Source organism: Anomaloglossus baeobatrachus, chromosome 4 (genome assembly GCF_048569485.1).
Source record: "Anomaloglossus baeobatrachus isolate aAnoBae1 chromosome 4, aAnoBae1.hap1, whole genome shotgun sequence".
Taxonomy (NCBI): Eukaryota; Metazoa; Chordata; class Amphibia; order Anura; family Aromobatidae; genus Anomaloglossus; species Anomaloglossus baeobatrachus.
Genome location: NC_134356.1, coordinates 36,465,231 through 36,486,700, shown reverse-complemented (window position 1 = coordinate 36,486,700; position 21,470 = coordinate 36,465,231). Strand labels below are relative to the sequence as shown.

Below are 21,470 nucleotides of genomic sequence, written 5' to 3'. Positions count from 1 at the left end.
CACCGAAACCTGATCCCAGGTCTCTTCTCCACTTTCCCAGTGTTGGTGTATACTGGTCGCTCACTTGTAGATGTATACGGCTTTATCTTCAACTCTACCCACACGTGTTGATTGGGTTGAGGTCTGGGGACTGTGGGGACAATCCAGCTTCTCTACTTCATTGTCATTGAACCATTTCTTCTCCAGTCTCGCCGTATGCTTCAGGTCGTTGTCCTGCTGAACACTATGTCGTCCTTTTCATACCCATAATACTCAAGTGCATGAAGTAACTCGTCTTGTAGGACACTCACATTTAGCTCAACATTGAGACCACCATTCATCCTGGTCAAGTATCCAACTTTTAGCTGTGAGAACACCCCCATATCATCAGGCTTCCTCCACCGAACTCGACAGTTCCTTAAATTTTTCGATCCATTAGCCCATTTTTCCATTGTTTCTTCCAGACCCATTTGCCCCCATCAGAGTCGATTATCGACTTTCCTCTCATTGCTCCTAATCACCCCTTTCCAATCTTCTACTTTCCACTTTTCATACTTCTTTGTAAACTTGAGCCGACGTTTCTTATCATGATATTGTAGTTGAGGCTTCTTCACCTTTTTTCGGGCCACCACTCCAGACTTGAGTAACGTGCGTCGCTCAGTGCTTGTATGGCCTTCTGTGATGTCATGTGATGTCACTATTATGGAGCATACGAGCCGCCTCCACTGCCGGGTTTGTCGCCCCAGAACTGATAGACGTTGTGATGAGTCAACTTGTTGACTCCAATATTTTCCCTGGACGTCACCTCTTGGCTTTTGAATGGATGGACGGACTTCATTTCTTTTTCTTCCACCTATCATGGCCTCACATGATGCAGTTTGGCAATTTTCTTGGCTGAGAGACCGCTATCGATGAGCTGGATGATGCTGTTTCTCTTTTCTTGGGAAATCTTCTTCATGGCTGTGCCACGATTCGAACCAGTGACCTTTCACTTCGGAATCAACCTAATAACACAATGAGCTACTAGGGAATGTGAGAACAGGTTGTGATTTGTAGTATAAGTGAAGAAAAAGGAGATAAACAGTAACAATGCAGTGACATGACAAGAATCTGCATAACTAATCATATGCTAAATAGCTGCAAGTCAAATTTATATGAGATAGCCTAGATGATTGTCTATAAAATGAAGGTCGTCTCACGCTCATGTCGGGGGCGCAGGCGACAGCCAGGGGGACACTACTTGGGACACTCAGATCCGGGATCGTGGCTGTGGCTTGAGTGGCAGCCGGATCCAGGGCTCGTGCAGCAGCCCGTCGACCACAGCTTAATAAAGCGGTTATTTACAGGGGAGAGTATGTCAGTGACACCACCCGTGGGTTGCGGTGATGGAGCGGGGCAGCAGGATGGTATCCCCTGCACGGGTAGGGGAGGTGTTGTCCTGGGGCCCAGGTGAAGGTGGAGTGCAGTGCTGGGGTGCAGTTTGCAGGTTGCACCGGATGACACCGGTGTACTCACTGTTGTTGAATAAACCACACAAAGTCCAAGTAGTAAACCAAGTGCCGGATACCGGTAGCCTCCGGAGGGGTGTGCTCGTGTCCCGCACATCGGTGAACAGATCAGGGGCCCTTTCTCCTGCACTTCTAGTTTTGTGTCTCGTGTGTTGACTAGTCCGCATGGAACGGGAGAAGTCCACTCCCGGTGTCTTTGCTGTGGGAGCTGTTGCCCGCGAGATCTGACCCTTGGGTTCTTTGCAGGCACTTGCAGACGCCCTATCCCCCACGTTGGACTTCCGTCTCGCTCTATCTGGACTACTCGTGGGGCAAAATCTGGAGCCTTGTCCCCTGCTGGCTAATTGACAAGGTGCTTGCAGATGTCCTCGCCCTGGGGTCCAGGTACCCCGACTGTGCACGGCCTCTGGACTGGATTCCTGCTGTCGGCACTGGCGGGCTACAACCCTGCCCTGGTCCACTTAAGGTTTCCTGCGACCGGATCTCCGTCGCCTGTGACCCTGTTCTGCCGTCTGCCACCTAGTCAGCTCAGGTGGTCCGGTAGTCCGGGAGCTACAACCCCCGACTACCACTTCACTCCTCTCACTTCCTCTGCTCAAGCTTAACTGTTGTGTTCCCTTCCCTGACACCTCAGAACCCCTAGGTGGGCGTCACCATCTGCCTGGCTCCGCCCACTGGTGTGTCCCTATTGTACTGGGGGGATGACTAGGCTTTGTGGCTGGTGTTTGTACCTGTGCGTGGGGTTGTGTTGGTAGGACAAGGAGGAGGGGATCCTGCATCTTGAAGATAGATGCAGTCTCCTGTGACAACCTGGTTTTGCCAGGGCGTCACACTCAAAGCTGTAGTGGATGGTGAGATATGGAGACTGAAAGTCAAAAGATCAAAACATTATTACCCTTTTGCTCATCAGTGAAGGAGTATTCAGTACTCGTCAAATATACGCAATAAAACACAAATACCCCTGACTATTTGCCCATTCAGGCCTATTTGTTTTACTTGAATAGTGATTAGGCATCTAAACACATTTACATCATATTACTTTGCTTTGATAGTATAAAGCTGGTGTCACACACAGCGACAACGACAACGACGTCGCTGCTACGTCACCATTTTCTGTGACGTTTCAGCGACGTCCCGTCGCTGTGTGTGACATCCAGCAACGACCTGGCCCCTGCTGTGAGGTCGCCGGTCGTTGCTGAATGTCCAGCTTCATTTTTTGGTCGTCACTCTCCCGCTGTGACACACACATCGCTGTGTGTGACAGCGAGAGAGCGACGAAATGAAGCGATCAGGAGCCGGCACTGGCAGCTGCGGTAAGCTGTAACCAGCGTAAACATCGGGTAACCAAGGGAAGACCTTTCCCTGGTTACCCGATATTTACCTTCGTTACCAGCCTCCGCTCTTGCTGCCAGTGCCGGCTCCTGCTCTGTGCACATGTGGCTGCAGTACACATCGGGTAATTAACCCGATGTATACTGTAGCAAGGAGAGCAAGGAGCCAGCGCTAAGCAGTGCGCGCGGCTCCCTGCTCTCTGCACTGTGACATGTAGCTGCAGTACACATCGGGTTAATTAACCCGATGTGTAGTGTACCTAGGAGAGCAAGGAGACAGCGCTAAGCGCGGCTCCCTGCTCTCTGCACATGTAGCACAGCGACGTTATGATCGCTGCTGCGTCGCTGTGTTTGACAGCTAAGCAGCGATCATAACAGCGACTTACAAGGTCGCTGTTACGTCACAGAAAATGGTGACGTAACAGCAACGTCGTTGTCGCTGTCGCTTAGTGTGAACCCAGCTTAAGGGGTACTTCTCACATAGCAAGATCGCTAGCGAGATCGCTGCTGAGTCACGGTTTTTGTGTCGCACCAGTGACCTTGTGTCCCCTGGGCAAGCCAGGGGACACAGGTCACAACACCACCACACCCCACACTCCAGGTAGGCACACCATGCTAACCAGAAATCCTTGTTGCCTTCCTCCAGGAGTCTGATGATGCACACCAGGGGGTGGGCCAGGCGGTTGGCTCCGCCCACCAAGGAGCTCAAAACTCTGGAGGCAGGAAGTAACCAGGCAGATTAGCCCAGGGAGGGCAAGAGTGCAGTTCAGTCAGGGAGGAGGAAGTAGAAGGAGTAGAGGAGAAGCCCAGACAGGGCAAGAGTAAACAACTAAGTACAAGAAGTGAAAGTGAAGGAAGTGGAAAAAGGAAGGAAAGCCTGGAAGGTCCAGCTCTGTGTAGGGCCAGAACAGCAAGGTCAGCGACGGCGGTGACTGTCTGGAGGGGGACCGTTTGGAAGTTCCTGGAAGGACCCCGTTGGCTGTGTGCCCGGTGGTCTGGAGCAGTGTTCCGAAGGACAGTCAGCACCAGGGCAGGGGCCTCTCGGACCCCGGCAAGGCTAGGAGTCGCCAAATTTGCCGAATCCGTCAGTGAAGGGGACGTAGATCCCCCAGCAACCAAGTCCCGATTGACGGCAACAGCCCAACCATTACAGGGGAGACACCGCCACCGCCAGGGCACCAGTTTCCCCAGGGCCAGCGCCTGCGGGCAAAGTGTAGAGCTCCTCCGGCCCAGATTGCAGTCGGGGAGCGGGTAACCGGAGGGAATCCACCGCTACCATCAGACAACACAGGTGCAAGGAAGAGAGACGTCACCGTCACCTACCGGGAGTGCAGGTGCAGCCGTCTGTGGGACCGTCCTACCAGCCGTTGGTTTACCATACAAACTGTGTCCGTGTCTCAGGCTGAGTGAGTACCACAGTGCCGCAAGGCACAGCGCTGCCCCCGCGTCCCTGCGCCCACCGGGCCCTACACTTTACATCTCTTCACTGGGCCCCGGGATCACCAACCCCTACCCACGGAGGGGCAACACAACACCTGGCTGCTCCGCATCACCATCCCCGGGACCCCCATACTGAGCAGCGGTGGTGCAATCACCACAACCGTGGGTGGCGTCACGAACTATAACAATCCCCACACCCAACAAACACCCCCTTTCACTCACGGGCGAGGAGTGTCGCTCGAGACACCCCGGGATCCGGCCCACAGATCGAGCCACCAGGAGCAACTGCCGGACCCGAGCAGAAGGGGTGAGCGCGGTGTGCTGACACCCTCCTCCCCGCCCGCGACAACTTGGCGTCACGAACAGGATCTTACCGCTCTGCCGTCTGGTAGAGGTGCGCCTTGTTACCGCCGGAGGTATCCGGCAGGAAAATTTCAGAAGCCGCCATCTTTGGCGCGAAAAGTTCCCGCTCGAGCGTCTTCTCGAGCAGTAGAGGCGCGAAGGCCAAAACCCCGCCCCGAGAGAGGAGGGGCCGAAAAGAGCTAAGGGGGACGCGATGGCGGCTGGCGGCATGTAGTCGCCGCTATAAAAGCAGGGACGCCAGGACCTTGCCAGAAAACCGTTCCTGGAAGCAAACAGAAAAGACACCATGTGGATGCCGTCCCGAAACACCGTGGCCCCCGCACCGGGAACCGCAGCGTGGGTGGAAATCCGGACCGCGCAGCTCCACCTAAGGCTGCAGGTCAAGATGCAGCTCCTCTTGGAGGAGTGGGAGACCGACATGGCGGACGTTATAGCCACCGTGCGGAGACGCGAGGAGGAAGCGGAGGAAGGGAGGGTGAGTGACCCACGCCCCTATGTCCCGGAGGGACCGGTCGCTGCGGCTGAGGGACCCGGTCCAAGCCCTCTCCCCCCGTTGCCTCCCTCGCCACCCGTCTCGGGGGCCGTGATCCCGCCACTAGGCCCGCTACCACCGCAACCGGTAGCGATACCCAGCCCGTCCGCCCCAGCGGACCGACCTGTAGCCGGAGCCCGAAGCAAACCGGAGGCATTGCCTTGGAAGGCCCCGAAGATTGTGCCAGAGACAGTCCCCGAGCAGTTTCCCGAGCCGGAGCCGATGACCCGCTCCGAGCCGAAGGCCCAACTGCGGAAAGCCCCTGTGCCCATCCCCCACACCTCGGCTGAGGTGGCGCCGGGTTGTTGCTGCAAGGCAGCGCCCAAGGCCATGACACCGCGGGATACGCTACCCACCTTCCTGACAGTGGGTAACGTGCTGGATGTCCCGCGGGGCTCAACCCGTGCGCCGGAGCTGGCAGCAGCGCCATACTGGGACAGGGAGCCGACAAAGCTGGGCCTGGAGATCGCGGAGAGGGAGCGGAGGAAAGCCGAGCTGGTGGCCCGAGCCATTCGGGAAAAGGAAAACCTGCGGCAAGCGACCTTCCGTGTCCGGGGCCCGTTCTACGAGGGGCAGGTGAGGCGGTTTGATGTCCGCCGGGGCTACGGATTCATATACGAACCGGGCCTGGAGGCCGAGGTGTTTGTGGCCCGGCGGGACGTGAATGCCCATCTGCCCGAGGAGCATCCTGGCCGCAATCTCATACCGGGGGACATGGTGCGCTACACCCGGCACTGCGGAGAGAGGGGGTGGTTTGCCCTGGATGTAAAGCTGAAGGGCAGCTCGGAGAGCAAGGTGAGCTCTGCATCCCCTCCCTCGGATGAAGCAGTAAAAGGACCGGAGTAGGGCAGCGGATGCCCGCTGCACCGTCTCCGTTGGGACCATCACTGAAGTTGTGTGTTTGTTTAAAGTTGAAAAGTTTAAAAGCTGAATGATAAGTGAAATTACTGAAGAAGTCACCTGATTTGTTTGTTGATTTGCAACCGGCAGGAGCTGGCACCGTTGTCCCCGTGGGGACCGTTTAAAATGCATGGGAACTATCCATGGACAAGCCCGTGAACTTGCAGGGCACCACAAACGTTAAGTGGCTTGTAAATATGTTGGTTACCGTTACCGTTTCCGCAATGCCGCCTCCGGAGAGGCAGGTTGGAGGGAGGGCCCTGAGCAGAGCAGGCTGGGGCCCAGCCACCAAAGGAACCGGTGGCTACCCTCTGGAGGGGAAGGACAGATCCCGCTCGGGTGACTTGTGCTGGACTGTGGGTCAAGGGGTGCTGCCTGGGCTTTAGGGGCAGCATCAGGGCCAGGTTGCTTGGGTGGGAGAGAGCGGAAACCGTAACTGTAAACCGTTGCAACGTTAAGAAAATGTGCCTCCCGTCTTGGGAAGAGTGTTGATTAAAAATGTTATTTATGTTTTCTTAACCCTGTTATCCCCTTTTTACAGAAAAATAAAACCGGTGTAGGACGGCAGCCCGCGGACGGTCTGCATTTTGCTAAGGGGGAATGTGTCGCCCTGGGCAAGCCAGGGGACACAGGTCACAACACCACCACACCCCACACTCCAGGTAGGCACACCATGCTAACCAGAAATCCTTGTTGCCTTCCTCCAGGAGTCTGATGATGCACACCAGGGGGTGGGCCAGGCGGTTGGCTCCGCCCACCAAGGAGCTCACAACTCTGGAGGCAGGAAGTAACCAGGCAGATTAGCCCAGGGAGGGCAAGAGTGCAGTTCAGTCAGGGAGGAGGAAGTAGAAGGAGTAGAGGAGAAGCCCAGACAGGGCAAGAGTAAACAACTAAGTACAAGAAGTGAAAGTGAAGGAAGTGGAAAAAGGGAAGGAAAGCCTGGAAGGTCCAGCTCTGTGTAGGGCCAGAACAGCAAGGTCAGCGACGGCGGTGACTGTCTGGAGGGGGACCGTTTGGAAGTTCCTGGAAGGACCCCGTTGGCTGTGTGCCCGGTGGTCTGGAGCAGTGTTCCGAAGGACAGTCAGCACCAGGGCAGGGGCCTCTCGGACCCCGGCAAGGCTAGGAGTCGCCAAATTTGCCGAATCCGTCAGTGAAGGGGACGTAGATCCCCCAGCAACCAAGTCCCGATTGACGGCAACAGCCCAACCATTACAGGGGAGACACCGCCACCGCCAGGGCACCAGTTTCCCCAGGGCCAGCGCCTGCGGGCAAAGTGTAGAGCTCCTCCGGCCCAGATTGCAGTCGGGGAGCGGGTAACCGGAGGGAATCCACCGCTACCATCAGACAACACAGGTGCAAGGAAGAGAGACGTCACCGTCACCTACCGGGAGTGCAGGTGCAGCCGTCTGTGGGACCGTCCTACCAGCCGTTGGTTTACCGTACAAACTGTGTCCGTGTCTCAGGCTGAGTGAGTACCACAGTGCCGCAAGGCACAGCGCTGCCCCCGCGTCCCTGCGCCCACCGGGCCCTACACTTTACATCTCTTCACTGGGCCCCGGGATCACCAACCCCTACCCACGGAGGGGCAACACAACACCTGGCTGCTCCGCATCACCATCCCCGGGACCCCCATACTGAGCAGTGGTGGTGCAATCACCACAACCGTGGGTGGCGTCACGAACTATAACAATCCCCACACCCAACAAACACCCCCTTTCACTCACGGGCGAGGAGTGTCGCTCGAGACACCCCGGGATCCGGCCCACAGCTCGAGCCACCAGGAGCAACTGCCGGACCCGAGCAGAAGGGGTGAGCGCGGTGTGCTGATACCCTCCTCCCCGCCCGCGACAACCTCATTAGCGATCTCGCTGTGTGTGACACTGAGCAGCGATCTGGCCCCTGCTGTGAGATCGCTGCTCATTACACACAGTGCTGGTTCATTTTTTTGACGTTGCTCTCCCGCTGTGAAGCACACATCGCTGTGTTTGACAGCGAGAGAGCAACAATCTGAATGTGCAGGGAGCAGGGAGCCGGCGTCTGGCAGCCTGCGGTAAGCTGTAACCAAGGTAAATATCGGGTAACCAAGGGAAGCCCTTTCTTGGTTACCCGATATTTACCTTGGTTACTAGCATCCGCCGCTCTCAGGCTGCCAGTGCGGGCTCCCTGCTCCCTGCACACGTAGCTGGAGTACAGATCGGGTAAATAAGCACAGTGGTTTGCTTATTAACCCGATGTGTACTCTGGCTAGGAGTGCAGGGAGCCAGCGCTAAGCGGTGTGAGCTGGTAACAAAGGTAAATATCGGGTAACCAAGCGCTTGGTTACCCGATATTTACCTTAGTTACGGTACCAAGTGCAGCGTCGCTTCCACACGTCGCTGCTGGCTGGGGGCTGGTCACTGGTCGCTGGTGAGATCTGCCTGATTGACAGCTCACCAGCGACCATGTAGCGACACACCAGCGATCCTGACAAGGTCATATCGCTGGTGGGATCGCTGGAGCGTCGCTAAAGTGTGACGGTACCTTTACCCCTTCATTCAGCCCCAAGTGGAATGGTTTATCATGTTGTTCCATGTTGTATGGAACTTAAAAGCAAGAGGAAACCATTAATTGATGGACACAACATTGAGATAATCAGTGCAAATATGCTCAGGGAACATGATCCTAAAATCTACCATTTATTTAATGTTAAACCTCCTGTTTCCCCCTCACAAAAGGGAGAATGCAAAGGGTTACTATTGGACATCCGGCTCATCCTCTCCGCTGTATTACCTATTGTCTGCGGACAGGTTTCATCACTCTAATGGAAGGCAAACAAGAGGAAGGTTTTTACATGGATCCAGGTGTTTGTGCAAGTGCTTGACTTTAATTAAAACGAAGGTTAAGCTGCAGCACGGAGAAAGCCCTGAGTCATGGCTCATATATGCCATATGGTCTGTACTGTGCATGACGAAGCACGTGAGAAAAGAGTCGAGGATTGATCATTACTCCCGGGGTTTGACCAGATATAGATTGAAATGTACAAAACAATGAGATAATTTATCAATATTTTACTTCCAACTTGGTCAATTCCTCATTTCTCGGAATTTAGCCCTTATGACTACACTACAGGAGTCTTAGGTTATCACACAGCTTCTTTTTTAGGAACAAAAAGTCCTCCTTCCATTACAATGAGGTTTATTGATAAGTGGTCTCACTTTATGTTGAAGACCATCATTCGCCCTCCTTGGACAAAAAGTTCTCCACCATGGTTGTAATTATAGTGGGCGCAGGAGACCCTGGAGCTCAAGAGAGGACAAAAGGTCCTATCGGTCCATATGAGTAGACCAGTATTATTAAGGAACCTTAATAAGTTGGGGGCCATATTGGAAATTTTACATTGGAGCTATCACGAGTGACAGACAGTTATGTGGTTTCTGACAATAGAAGGTCACAGCGTCTGGCTATGCAGAATGCGCCCTGACTTTCCATTGTTCCTGCTGTCAGTATTCATTGGTATAGGTAGCTTCCCTGCTGGATTCATCTCTCTCCCGTTTGGACCCAGCAGGAGCTCGACTTCAGTATTCTCTTGGTGTTTAAATACAACTTCCTTTCTTGGACTGCTGCTGGTGATATTTTCAGTTCCTTCAAGCTCTGGTGGTAAGCAGGTGGTTTGTACTCCTCTGTGGTATTGTGGCTGAAAACTCTGCTGAACTTCTACTTGAGTCATCTATAGGTAAGTAGTTCATGGTTCTTCCCCCTGTGTGTCCTCCTTGTGTCTTCTCTAGTGTTTAGTGGGGTTGAGAAAGAACTCATCCCCTCCGTTCCCTATTTAGACCCCTGCACTAGAGATATTTAGGGTCAGGTATCATGTTCGTCGCATAGCTGTGGAATCTATCTAGGGCAAAGATCAGCAGTAGGTTTGGTCAGGGGGTCACCATCTTCCCTTTCCCTAGACACAGGGTTTCCGTTTTCTTTCGCCTTGAGCTTGGTACTTCCCTGTACCTAGTGGGACAGGAGCCTACTGGTTTGGTAGAGATAAGCTAATGGAACCTTAAGAGAAAACAATGGCCTCTATTAAAAGAGGGTTTACATTACTTATTTTTCTTGAGGGATAAAAGGTTTCTCATCCACTTAGGACAGAATTTGAAGACAAACGAGGGGAGACGCAATGGGTCTTCAACCATGCAAAGGTGACAAAATAGGTTTAACTCTTAGAAGACATGAAAGTGATAAACTAGTTAGACTCCATCGTTATCAAAAGGTTTGACCACTGTAATCTAATGGGTATAGGGGCACCGGGTGACTGGTGGTCTAAAATGATGTCATTCGATCATGTCCTATTTCAGACTGTCGATCACATTGTTCTCCCAGAGATAAGGCACCAGCCGAGGTCTCAGCTGGCGACTTTCTCACAGGGAACACTGGAGCTATGCCAAGTGAGTGTTCCTGTGTATGGAAGAGTTGCCTATCAACCGAATAATTGGAAGACTGCCAAAGTCTCATTTTTTGAGGCCAGACTGCCCTTTTCCCGAATGAGAAGTTGGGCTAATTCTGATAAATAAATGGATAGGAACAAGGTGGCAAAAGAGTTCTGTTATTGATCTTCCAGTGGAGCTTCATATGATCTAAGTAAAATTATATCCAGCTATAAGCTTCTAACATTGGTCATGGGCATTTCTATATGGTTCTTTGGAAGACATATGTCATCATTTCATCCCTTCTTTTCCTTGGACTGATCTGCTCCTCAGTATACATGCCATTCCTGACCAAAAATCTGCAAGCTCATTCCACCTCATTGATCTTTCATGGTAATTAAGTAAGACCTCCATCAACATACTAACGTATTAGTATCTTTGTGGACCGGCCCAACTCTTATGGGCAATGTCATTATGTCCAACCTAGGAGAATTATGTGCAAAACAGAATGCTATGCCCCAAAACAATCAGTATTGGATGACTTATTCCCGAAAAAAATTCACTTGACCTTGCCTTTTTTTAGGACATATCAGTTAGGACTATTAATGTCTGACAGGCTAAATACATGAAGATATAAATTGATGACAGGTCCGAGCACAGTTTTTCCTGCTCATTTTCACCTTTGAGGTCACATTTTTTGAGGACACCTAAATGATGATCTTTTACATCAGGGGCAGGGAACCTCAGGCCCTTAGGCTGTAAACGATGGCCTTTTCTCCAGGAGATTCCCAGGGACCACAGTGCTCGTGCTAGGGCCCCCATTTTGCCGGCGTTTAAGTCCTCCTTGAACTACTGAATGCTGTAGCGCATGCAATGAAGGATTAGATCCTGATGCTGGCCAATGCCACAGTTTGCGTGTTATGTGCTCGCGTACCATCGATGAAGACAGCAGCAGCAGCCCCAGTGTCTCCAATGTGATGTATATGCTCCAGCAGCCCCAATGTTTCCTATTGAACATGCCTCAGCCCCAGTGTGTCCTATGTGATGTATATGCTACAACCCCAATGTCTCCTATGTAATGAATATGCTCTAGCCCCATTGTTTTCTATGTGATAGATATGCTCCAGCACCAGTGTCTCCTATGTGATGTATATGCTGCATCCTCAGTGTCTATTATGTGATATATATACACCAGTTGCAGTGTATCCTATGTGATGTATATACACCAGTCCCGGTGTATCCTATGTGATGTATATAAAGCAGTCTCGGTGTCTACTATGTGATGTATATACATGAGTCCCAGTGTATCTTATGTGACATATATAGTAGTTTTAGTGCCTCCTATGCGATGTGTATACAGCAGTCTTATAGTATCATATGTGATGTACACAGCAGTCTCAGTGTATCCTATTTGATGTATACCTTTGATGACCTATCCCTAGGATTGGTCATCAATGTCTGATCGGCTGAAGTCCAACACCCGGCACCCCTGCCGATCAGTTGTCAGTCCCATCGGTTGCAGCTCGCAGCCGTAAAAGCTCAGTTTCGAAGCTGCCCCATCAACTGATAGTGGCAGCTGCAAGGTACTGCGCATCCGCCTCCCATTCAAACCAATAAAAGGTGCGTGTGCAGTACCAGGCCGCAGCCACTATCAAAATACAGAGCAGCTCCGGAACTGAGCATTTCTGGCTGCTGGGACCAAGAACACCTAATAGGCAGGGGTGCAGCTCGTTTCACCCCGGCCAATCAGACATTGATCCTAAGGATAGATCATCAATGTAACATTAGTGGCCAACCTCTTTAAATTTCAAATTGATATTTTTATAGAGCCCTCGAATTAGGTTATAAATATCCAAATGGCTCTTGGTAGAAAAAACGTTCCCCACCCTTGTTTTACGTGGATCAACTAAATAAAGTCGAATATTTTTAAATCTCTACGAAAATGTTGATAAGTGATTTCTTACTCCATATAAAGGTCATTATATTAAACATTGAATAATTTTTATGAGCTTATTTCATGATACATCGTTGTGAATAATTTTTGAGTTCATGCTCCCATAAGGGGATGGCTTAAAAGAAACTAAATAAAACATATAAAAATTAAAAAAAATATTCGAGATTCCATGAAGGGTCATCCGTAGTTTTACTTTGACAGCTCAGTAAATTATTAGCACTAAACAACAACATCATTTTGCTTCTTTCCCCATTCCGAGGAACCATAATGGGCACTACATTTGCCCCTGACCACCCATCAAGGAGCCATGCCACGCATTGGATGACTGCCTCGCATAGTCTTCTGGCATGATACACTACTTCTTCAATTAAAAAGTGTCAAAATATAGAAAAAAAAGCTTTGAAGCACTTACGAAGGAGAGGTCATAAAACACAGCCTAATCATTGTTCCACACAGATATTCCCAAACATTTTCTGTAAAGTCAACACACTTGAGGGATGTAGAAGTGCCTTGGAATATCTTAGAAATGAAAGCAAAAGCTTACACTAAGCTCTTCTAAGAAGCTCCAGCCATAAAGACAAAGTGGTGTTTTTGCAGAATCGTGCTGCTAAATTAATCAGGCGGCTTTATCTCTATTTAGACTGGTGCCCACAGTAGAATTAGCCATTGCCCTGGCACCTCATTTGTGCTGTAATGTAAGCCAGACATGTTCCACTTAGAAGGCACCAAAAGAAAAGTCACACTTTGCTTATTGACCTCAAATACAGTAGGTGTTTGGAGTGTGTAGAACTTGGGTACTCGATGCGACCTCCATGAAGCAGATGTGTAACATGATTAGTCAGGATTTTAAAATTAAGTACACCTCCCCAGTTGAAAACACCTAGTGAATTGCGTTGTCTTTTCCTGGCTCTGATGGAAAGCTGGCATGATTTGCCTGTTCATCGTTTTAGGTGACCGGTCATTTCGTTCCTTGGTGGCTCTTTGCTCCACTATGACATGGTTCTTTTAATGGGTCATTATATCCTGCCAATACCCAAATGCCCCAGAGTTCTCATGATACCTTCCCTCATTGCTCTACGACACAGCTCTGGTCATCATTTGTCACTATGTCCAGCCAATGCCCAAATGCCCCAGGGTTCCCATGATACATCTATGGCCATCATGGGTCACTATATCCTGCCAATACCCAAGTGCCCCAGGGTTCTCATGATACCTTCCCTCATTGCTCTATGACACAGCTCTGGTCATCATGGGTCACTATATGTAGCTGATGCCCAAGTGCCCCAGGGCTCTCATGATACCCTCCCTCATTGCTCTATGACACAGGTCTGGTCATCATGGGTCACTATATCCAGCCAATGCCCAAATGCCCCTGGGTTCCCATGATACATCTATGGCCATCATGGGTCACTATATCCAGCCAATACCCAAGTGCTCTAGGGTTCTGATGATAACCTCCCAAATTGCTCTATGACACAGCTCTGGTCATCATCGGTCACTATATCCAGCCGATGCCCAAGTGCCTTAGGACTCTCATGATACCCTCCCTCATTGCTCTATGACACAGCTCTGGTCATCATAGGTCACTATATCCAGCCGATGCCCAAGTGCCTTAGGACTCTCATGATACCCTCCCTCATTGCTCTATGACACAGCTCTGGTTATCATCGGTCACTATATCCAGCCGATGCCCAAGTGCCCCAGGACTCTCATGATACCCTCCCTCATTGCTCTATGATACAGCTCTGGTCATCATGGGTCACTATATCCTGCCAATACCCAAGTGCCCCAGGGTTTTCATGATACCTTCCCTCATTGCTCTATGACACAGCTCTGGTCATCATGGGTTACTATATCCAGCCAATGCCCAAGTGCCCCAGGGTTTTCACAATACCTTCCCTCATTGCTCTATGACACAGCTCTGGTCATCATGGGCCACTATATCCAGCCAATGCCCAAGTGCCCCAGGGTTCTCTGGATACTTTGTTGTTGTTGCTGTTCCTCTCCTTAAGTCATCTGGAGATACATTATTTGTTTGCTTTCCCCCAGTTTGTGCTCCCTGTGTCTTCTTTTCTGCTTAGTGGGGTTGACTAAGTGCTCATCCCATCCGTTCCCTACCTAAGGCCTATTTCAGGGTCAGGTATCCAACTCGGCACACAGGTGCGGAACCTATCTGGTGAGGGAAGCCAGGGGCTAGTGGTAGGGTTGGTCAGGGGTCACCATCTTCCTCTTCCCTAGACACAGGGTTTACCTTCCCTTCCCTTTCGCTGTTCACTTTCTACTTCCCTGTACCTAGCGTGACAGTGAGTTATCATCTTTTGTTGTGCTTTTTATAGAACCAGTGGGCCTGATTTGTCAAAGCTTTTACACCAGTTTTTTGGTATAAAAGTCTTTGAAAAAACACATTTTGGTGTAACTCGAGATTGCAATAAAATTATGCGACTTGTAGTGTCACCATTTTCACCCAGTAAGTGGACAGATCTGGAATGGGAAGGGGGCATTGTTACCGCCGATTGTCAGATTTATAGCTTTTACTATGTCAAATCTTTTTCCAGCAGGTACTGGAGTAGGATTTGTGTCAAGGCACACACTGGCGCTCCTGATTCATGATGAGCCATGACACATCTACATAAATAAGGAGCGTCTGACTTAAGGGGAATCTGTCAGCAAGTTTTTGCTACCTCATCTGAGAGAAGCATGATGTAGGCAAAGAGATCCTGAATCTAATGCTGTATTACTTAGTTTACTGGGTGGAGCTGTTTTGATATAATCAAAAATTTAATTTTTAACAAGCTTCTGTCTATGTACATTTTTTCTGTCTATTTAATTTTTAGCAAGCTTCTGTCTATGGAAATCTACATAGTCTGGTGTTAGGTGGGGGCGCCCAACACCAGACTATGTAGATTTCCATAGACAGAAGCTGCCAATCACAGGAGGTGGCGGAGTCGGACTTCAGCTCAGCTCCTCAGTTAGACTACTGATAAAACAAGGAAGCTTCTACTAAAGGTACTGTCGCGGGCGGGGAGGAGGGTGTCAGCACACCGCGCTCACCCCTTCTGCTCGGGTCCGGCAGCTGCTCCTGGTGGCTCGAGCTGTGGGCCGGATCCCGGGGTTTCTCGAGCGACACTCCTCGCCCGTGAGTGAAAGGGGGTGTTTGTTGGGTGTGGGGATTGTTATAGTTCGTGACGCCACCCACGGTTGTGGTGATTGCACCACCGCTGCTCAGTATGAGGGTCCCGGGGATGGTGATGCGGAGCAGCCAGGTGTTGTGTTGCCCCTCCGTGGGTAGGGGTTGGTGATCCCGGGGCCCAGTGAAGAGATGTGAAGTGTAGGGCCTGGAGGGCGCAGGGACGCGGGGGCAGCGCTGTGCCTTGCGGCACTATGGTACTCACTCAGCCTGACACACGGACACAGTTTGTACGGTAAACCAACGGCTGGTAGGACGGTCCCACAGACGGCTGCACCTGCACTCCCGGTAGGTGACGGTGATGTCTCTCTTCCTTGCACCTGTGTTGACTGATGGTAGCGGTGGATTCCCTCCGATTACCCGCTCCCCGGCTGCAATCTGGGCCGGAGGAGCTCTACACTTTGCCCGCAGGCGCTGGCCCTGGGGAAACTGGTGCCCTGGCGGTGGCGGTGTCTCCCCGGTTCAGGTTGGGCTGTTGCCTTCAATCGGGACTTGGTTGTTGGGGGAGCTGCGTCCCCGTCACTGACGGATTTGGCAAATCTGGCGACTCCTAGCCTTGCCGGGGTCCGAGAGGCCCCTGCCCTGGTGCTGACTGTCCTTCGGAACACTGCTCCAGACCACCGGGCACACAGCCAACGGGGTCCTTCCAGGAACTTCCAAACGGTCCCCCTCCAGACAGTCACCGCCGTTGCTGACCTTGCTGTTCTGGCCCTCACAAAGCTGGACCCTTCAGGCTGTCTTTCTCTTCTGTCACTTTACTTGCTTTTCCTCCTTTCCTACTTTCACTTTCTTAACTCCTCCACTTTAGCTCCTAGACTCCTCTCTCAAGCTCTCCCTGAGCTCTTCTCTGTTGTTTACTCTTTCATGTCCCTCGCTGCACTGCCTGGTTACTTCCTGCCTCCAGAGCTGTGAGCTCCTTGGTGGGCGGAGCCAACCGCCTGACCCACCCCCTGGTGTGCATCATCAACCTCTGGAGGAAGGCAACAAGGATTTGTGGTTAGCTGTGATGTGCCTACCTGGAGTGTGGGGTGTGGTGGTGTGTGACCTGTGTCCCCTGGCTTGCCCAGGGCGACACAGTACTGTCACACATAACGAGATCGCTAGCGAGATCGCAGCTGAGTCACCGTTTGGTGACGCAGTAGCGATCCCGTTAGCGATCTCGTTATGTGTGACACTTACCAGCGATCAGGCCCCTGCTGTGAAATCGCTAGTCGTTGCTGAATGGTCCAGGTCATTTTCTTCAAAGGCGACGTCCTGCTGGGCAGGACACATCGCTGTGTTTGACGCTGTGTGACAGGGTCACAGTGACTGCTGAGATCGTTATACAGGTCGCTACTGCGACCTGTATTGTTCCTGCATCGCTGGTAAGATCTGACTGTGTGACATCTCACCTGCGACCTCCCAGCGACTTACCTGCGATCCCTATCAGGTCGCATCGTTTTCGGGATCGCTGGTAAGTCGTTGTGTGTGACTGGGCCTTAAGATTGCAGGTAAACAAAAACACACTTTGAGATAAGAGAAGCAGGGCTGTAATATGAATGTTAACCCCTACATCATGCTGTGTTCAGATTACATGGCAAAATCCTGCTGACAGATTCCATTTAATCCCATGTCCTCATTATTATCTGTGCGAACGATGTGGGTCTTGATGAACCTGGCCCTTTGTCTTTATGACAGTAACCTGAAAGTTTTCGCCTAGGTCAAGTTCCAATGGGTCAAGCCAAAGTATTGGCTGCCTCAATTTGATACACATAGGTATTTGGAAAAAGGGAGCTGGCAGGTCTTGAAACATGGGTATGGGCTGGATACATATCAAATTCAACTTAGGTGGACATCTTGGGTAGCAATCAATATATCTCACATCAATCACTGCCCTCTAGGCTCCATTTTACCAGCATCAAAAAACACTACCCTAAAATATAGATCCCATATTCACGATAAATTTAATACCAGACCCTTTTTGCCAAGAAATATGGAAAATTTCCCAGAAAAATTCATATATGGAGAAGACCCACCCCTGAGGTGCTTCTTACAGGACAATCCTGGGGAAAAATAAGATGTCCCACCCCTGAAGTGATTTTCATAGGACAATCCTGGAAAATAAAAAGCTCCACCCCTGAGGTGCTTTTCAAAAGACAATCCTGAAAAATAAGAAGCCCCACCCCTGAGGTGCTTCTCACAGGACAATCCTGGGGGGATAAAAAGAAGCTCCACCCCTGAGGTGCTTCTCACAGGACAACCCTGGGAAAATAAGAAGCCCCACCCCTGAGGTGCTTCTCACAGGACAAACCTGGGGGTAAAAAAAGAAGCTCCACCCCTGAGGTGCTTCTCACAGAACAACCCTGGGAAAATAAGAAACCCCACCCCTGAGGTGCTTTTCATAGGACAATCCTTCAAAATCGGAATAGTCATAAAATATTATACCACCCATATTAGCATAGATCAATGGATATCAAAGTTTTACACTTTCAGGAATCAATTCCAGTTCAATAAATGACACTTTTAAGTGTGTACGGTAATTTTTTGGTACTTACAGAAAGGCAGTTTTCTTTACATGGCTTCTTTTCGCACGTTACACTGAGAAGGTTTGTGATAGGGTCTGCAGCATTGGTGCACTGACAACTTAGGCAGCCATCTTCCCATGAGCTCCCAACGTGGTAGATATTATTTTTATGCACACAGACCTATGCAGAGAAAAAACCCAATATTTAATAATTATATACAGCAAGGATGCAGCATGACTTAGTGATGATGCATAGTGGTGGCATATTTTGGGATGACAGAGGGAGGTTGCAAGTCAATAAATCTATTCAATGATTGAATTAGTCTGGCATAGATTACTTAATTGCCACTAAACATAGCATATATATATATATATATAGATAGATAGATAGATAGATAGATAGATAGATAGATAGATGTACAGTATATATATATATATATATATATATATATATATATATATATATATATATATATATATATATTTCTATGACATTCCAATCCAGTATCCAGAAGCATTCATAATGCCGAATTCAAGGATTTTGTTGTTAAGTCCCCTTTAAAGAGAATCTGTCAGCAGGTTTTTGCTATGTAATTTGACAACAGCATGATGTAGGGGCTGAGAACCTAATTCCAGGGATGTATCACTTGCTGTGGTCTGCACAATGTCGTTTTGATAAAAGCTTTCTCTGCTGCAGATCTAGCAGGGCTGAAAATGCTGAGCCCTGTATAACCCCGCCTACACCACTGTGTATAACCCAGCTCACACCACTGGTTGGCAGCTGTCTGTGTACGCTGTATACTGACAGAAAGCTGTTATTCAATCTTAGGGGTGTGGCTGGACCAGGAGGCAAACAACACCTAGTCCTGTAATGATAATCTCCTGCTGCTATAACACTGATTTTGTTAAAACAGCAACACACAGCACAGTAAGTGATACATCGCTGGAAACAGGATATCTGCCCCTACATCATGCTGCTTTCAGATTACACAGCAAAAACCTGCAGACAGTTTCATTCTAAGCAGTTTCCTTTCCAAATAACTAAAGTCATCAAGCACTGGTGTTAGCAGTGCCTGCAGATACAGTCATATGAAAAAGTTTAAGCACCCCTATTAATGTTAACCTTTTTTCTTTATAACAATTTGGGTTTTTGCAGCAGCTATTTCAGTTTCATATATCTAATAACTGATGGACTGAGTAATATTTCTGGATTGAAATGAGGTTTATTGTACTAACAGAAAATGTGCAATCCGCATTTAAACAAAATTTGACCGGTGCAAAAGTATGGGCACCCTTATCAATTTCTTGATTTGAACACTCCTAACTACTTTTTACTGACTTACTGAAGCACTAAATTGGTTTTGTAACCTCATTGAGCTTTGAACTTCATAGGCAGGTGTATCCAATCATGAGAAAAGGTATTTAAGGTGGCCACTTGCAAGTTGTTCTCCTATTTGAATCTCCTATCAAGAGGGCATCATGGGCTCCTCAAAACAACTCTCAAATGATCTGAAAGCAAAGATTCAACATAGTTGTTCAGGGGAAGGTACAAAAAGTTGTCTCAGAGATTTAAACTGTCAGTTTCCACTGTGAGGAACATAGTAAGGAAATGGAAGAACACAGGTACAGTTCATGTTACGCCCAGAAGTGGCAGGCCAAGAAAAATATCAGAAAGGCAGAGAAGAAGAATGGTGAGAACAGTCAAGGACAATCCACAGACCACCTCCAAAGACCTGCAGCATCCTCTTGCTGCAGATGGTGTCACTGTGCATCGGTCAACAATACAGCGCACGTTGCACAAGGAGAGGCTGTATGGGAGAGTGATGCGAAAGAAGCCGTTTCTGCAAGGACGCCACAAACAGAGTCGCCTGAGGTATGCAAAAGCACATTTGGACAAGCCAGTTACATTTTGGAAGAATGTCCTGTGGACTGATGAAACAAAGATTGAGTTGTTTGGTCATACAAAAAGGCGTTATGCATGGAGGCAAAAAACACGGCATTCCAAGAAAAGCACTTGCTACCCACAGTAAAATTTGGTGGAGGTTCCATCATGCTTTGGGGCTGTGTGGCCAATGCCGGCACCGGGAATCTTGTTAAAGTTGAGGGTCGCATGGATTCAACTCAGTATCAGCAGATTCTTGACAATAATGTGCAAGAATCAGTGATGAAGTTGAAGTTACGCAGGGGATGGATATTTCAGCAAGACAATGATCCAAAACACTGCTCCAAATCTACTCAGGCATTCATGCAGAGGAACAATTACAATGCTCTGGAATGGCCATCCCAGTCCCCAGACCTGAATATCATTGAACATCTGTGGGATGATGTGAAGCGGCTGTCCATGCTCGGCGACCATCAAACTTAACTGAACTGGAATTGTTTTGTAAACAGGAATGGTCAAATCTACCTTCATCCAGGATCCAGGAACTCATTAAAAGCTACAGGAAGCGACTAGAGGCTGTGATTTTTGCAAAAGGAGGATCTGCAAAATATTAATGTCACTTTTATGTTGAGGTGCCTATACTTTTGCACCGGTCAAATTTAGTTTAAATGCAGATTGCACATTTTCTGTTAGTACAATAAACCTCATTTCAATCCAGAAATATTACGGAGTCCATCAGTTATTAGATATATGAAACTGAAATAGCTGTTGCAAAAACCCAAATTGTTATAAAGAAAAAAGGTTAACATTAATAGGGGTGCCCAAACTTTTTCATATGACTGTATCTGCAGGCGCTGCTAACACCAGTGCTTGATGATTTTAGTTCTTTGGAAAGGAAACTGCTTAGAATGAAACTTTTTCATATGACTGTAGATTCCCTTTAAGAGAAGGTCTGCCCGTCCCCTCACCTTATCTGCATCACAGGTGACACTGGTGCATCCGCAGTCATTGATATGAATGGACGATGTATATCCGGATGGACAGGTGTCGGTGGAATTGAAGCAGCTACATTTACATTCGTAGGTATCGCAGCACTCGGTGGTCATCTTAGTAAGCCTTTTGTAAGGTGGGCAGCTGGGACGACGTAACAGCGGGCAGGTTTCCCTTCTGCAGGCTGATAATATGAAACAAAGGACAATAAAGAAATCTAACAGTAAACTCAACACATACCGCATATAGCACTACTTATACAACTGATCATCCTGTTAGGCCAACCAGGTTCGTCATTACTGTAGTATCAGCTAAACTTCAGGGGTCTCAGAAGACCCTCCAGTGATCAGATGATCCAAAGGGGAAGAAGCAATACCTTTGGGGAGAGAGTTGTCTTCCCTTGAAAACCATCTACAAAATTATATCAGAGCAACTTTGGTTGGATACAAGTAAAGCTTGGCATGGACATTAGATTGTCAGGTGAACCCATTCATTTTGGAGAGATTG

The 21,470-nt window shown here is 49.3% G+C and overlaps 1 protein-coding gene across 1 annotated transcript in view; it reads right to left on the bottom strand.

Annotated features, from left to right (window-relative positions):
• The window catches only part of VWF (von Willebrand factor), a 236,274-nt gene that overhangs the window by 21,976 nt on the left and 192,828 nt on the right, over positions 1 to 21,470 (bottom strand). Inside the window, exons 42-43 of the mRNA XM_075344246.1 lie at positions 20,942 to 21,147; positions 18,123 to 18,272 (exon numbers count right to left, since the gene is read on the bottom strand). Of these exons, the coding sequence (XP_075200361.1) occupies positions 18,123 to 18,272; positions 20,942 to 21,147 (356 nt within the window). The remainder of the gene's footprint in view (positions 1 to 18,122; positions 18,273 to 20,941; positions 21,148 to 21,470) is intronic.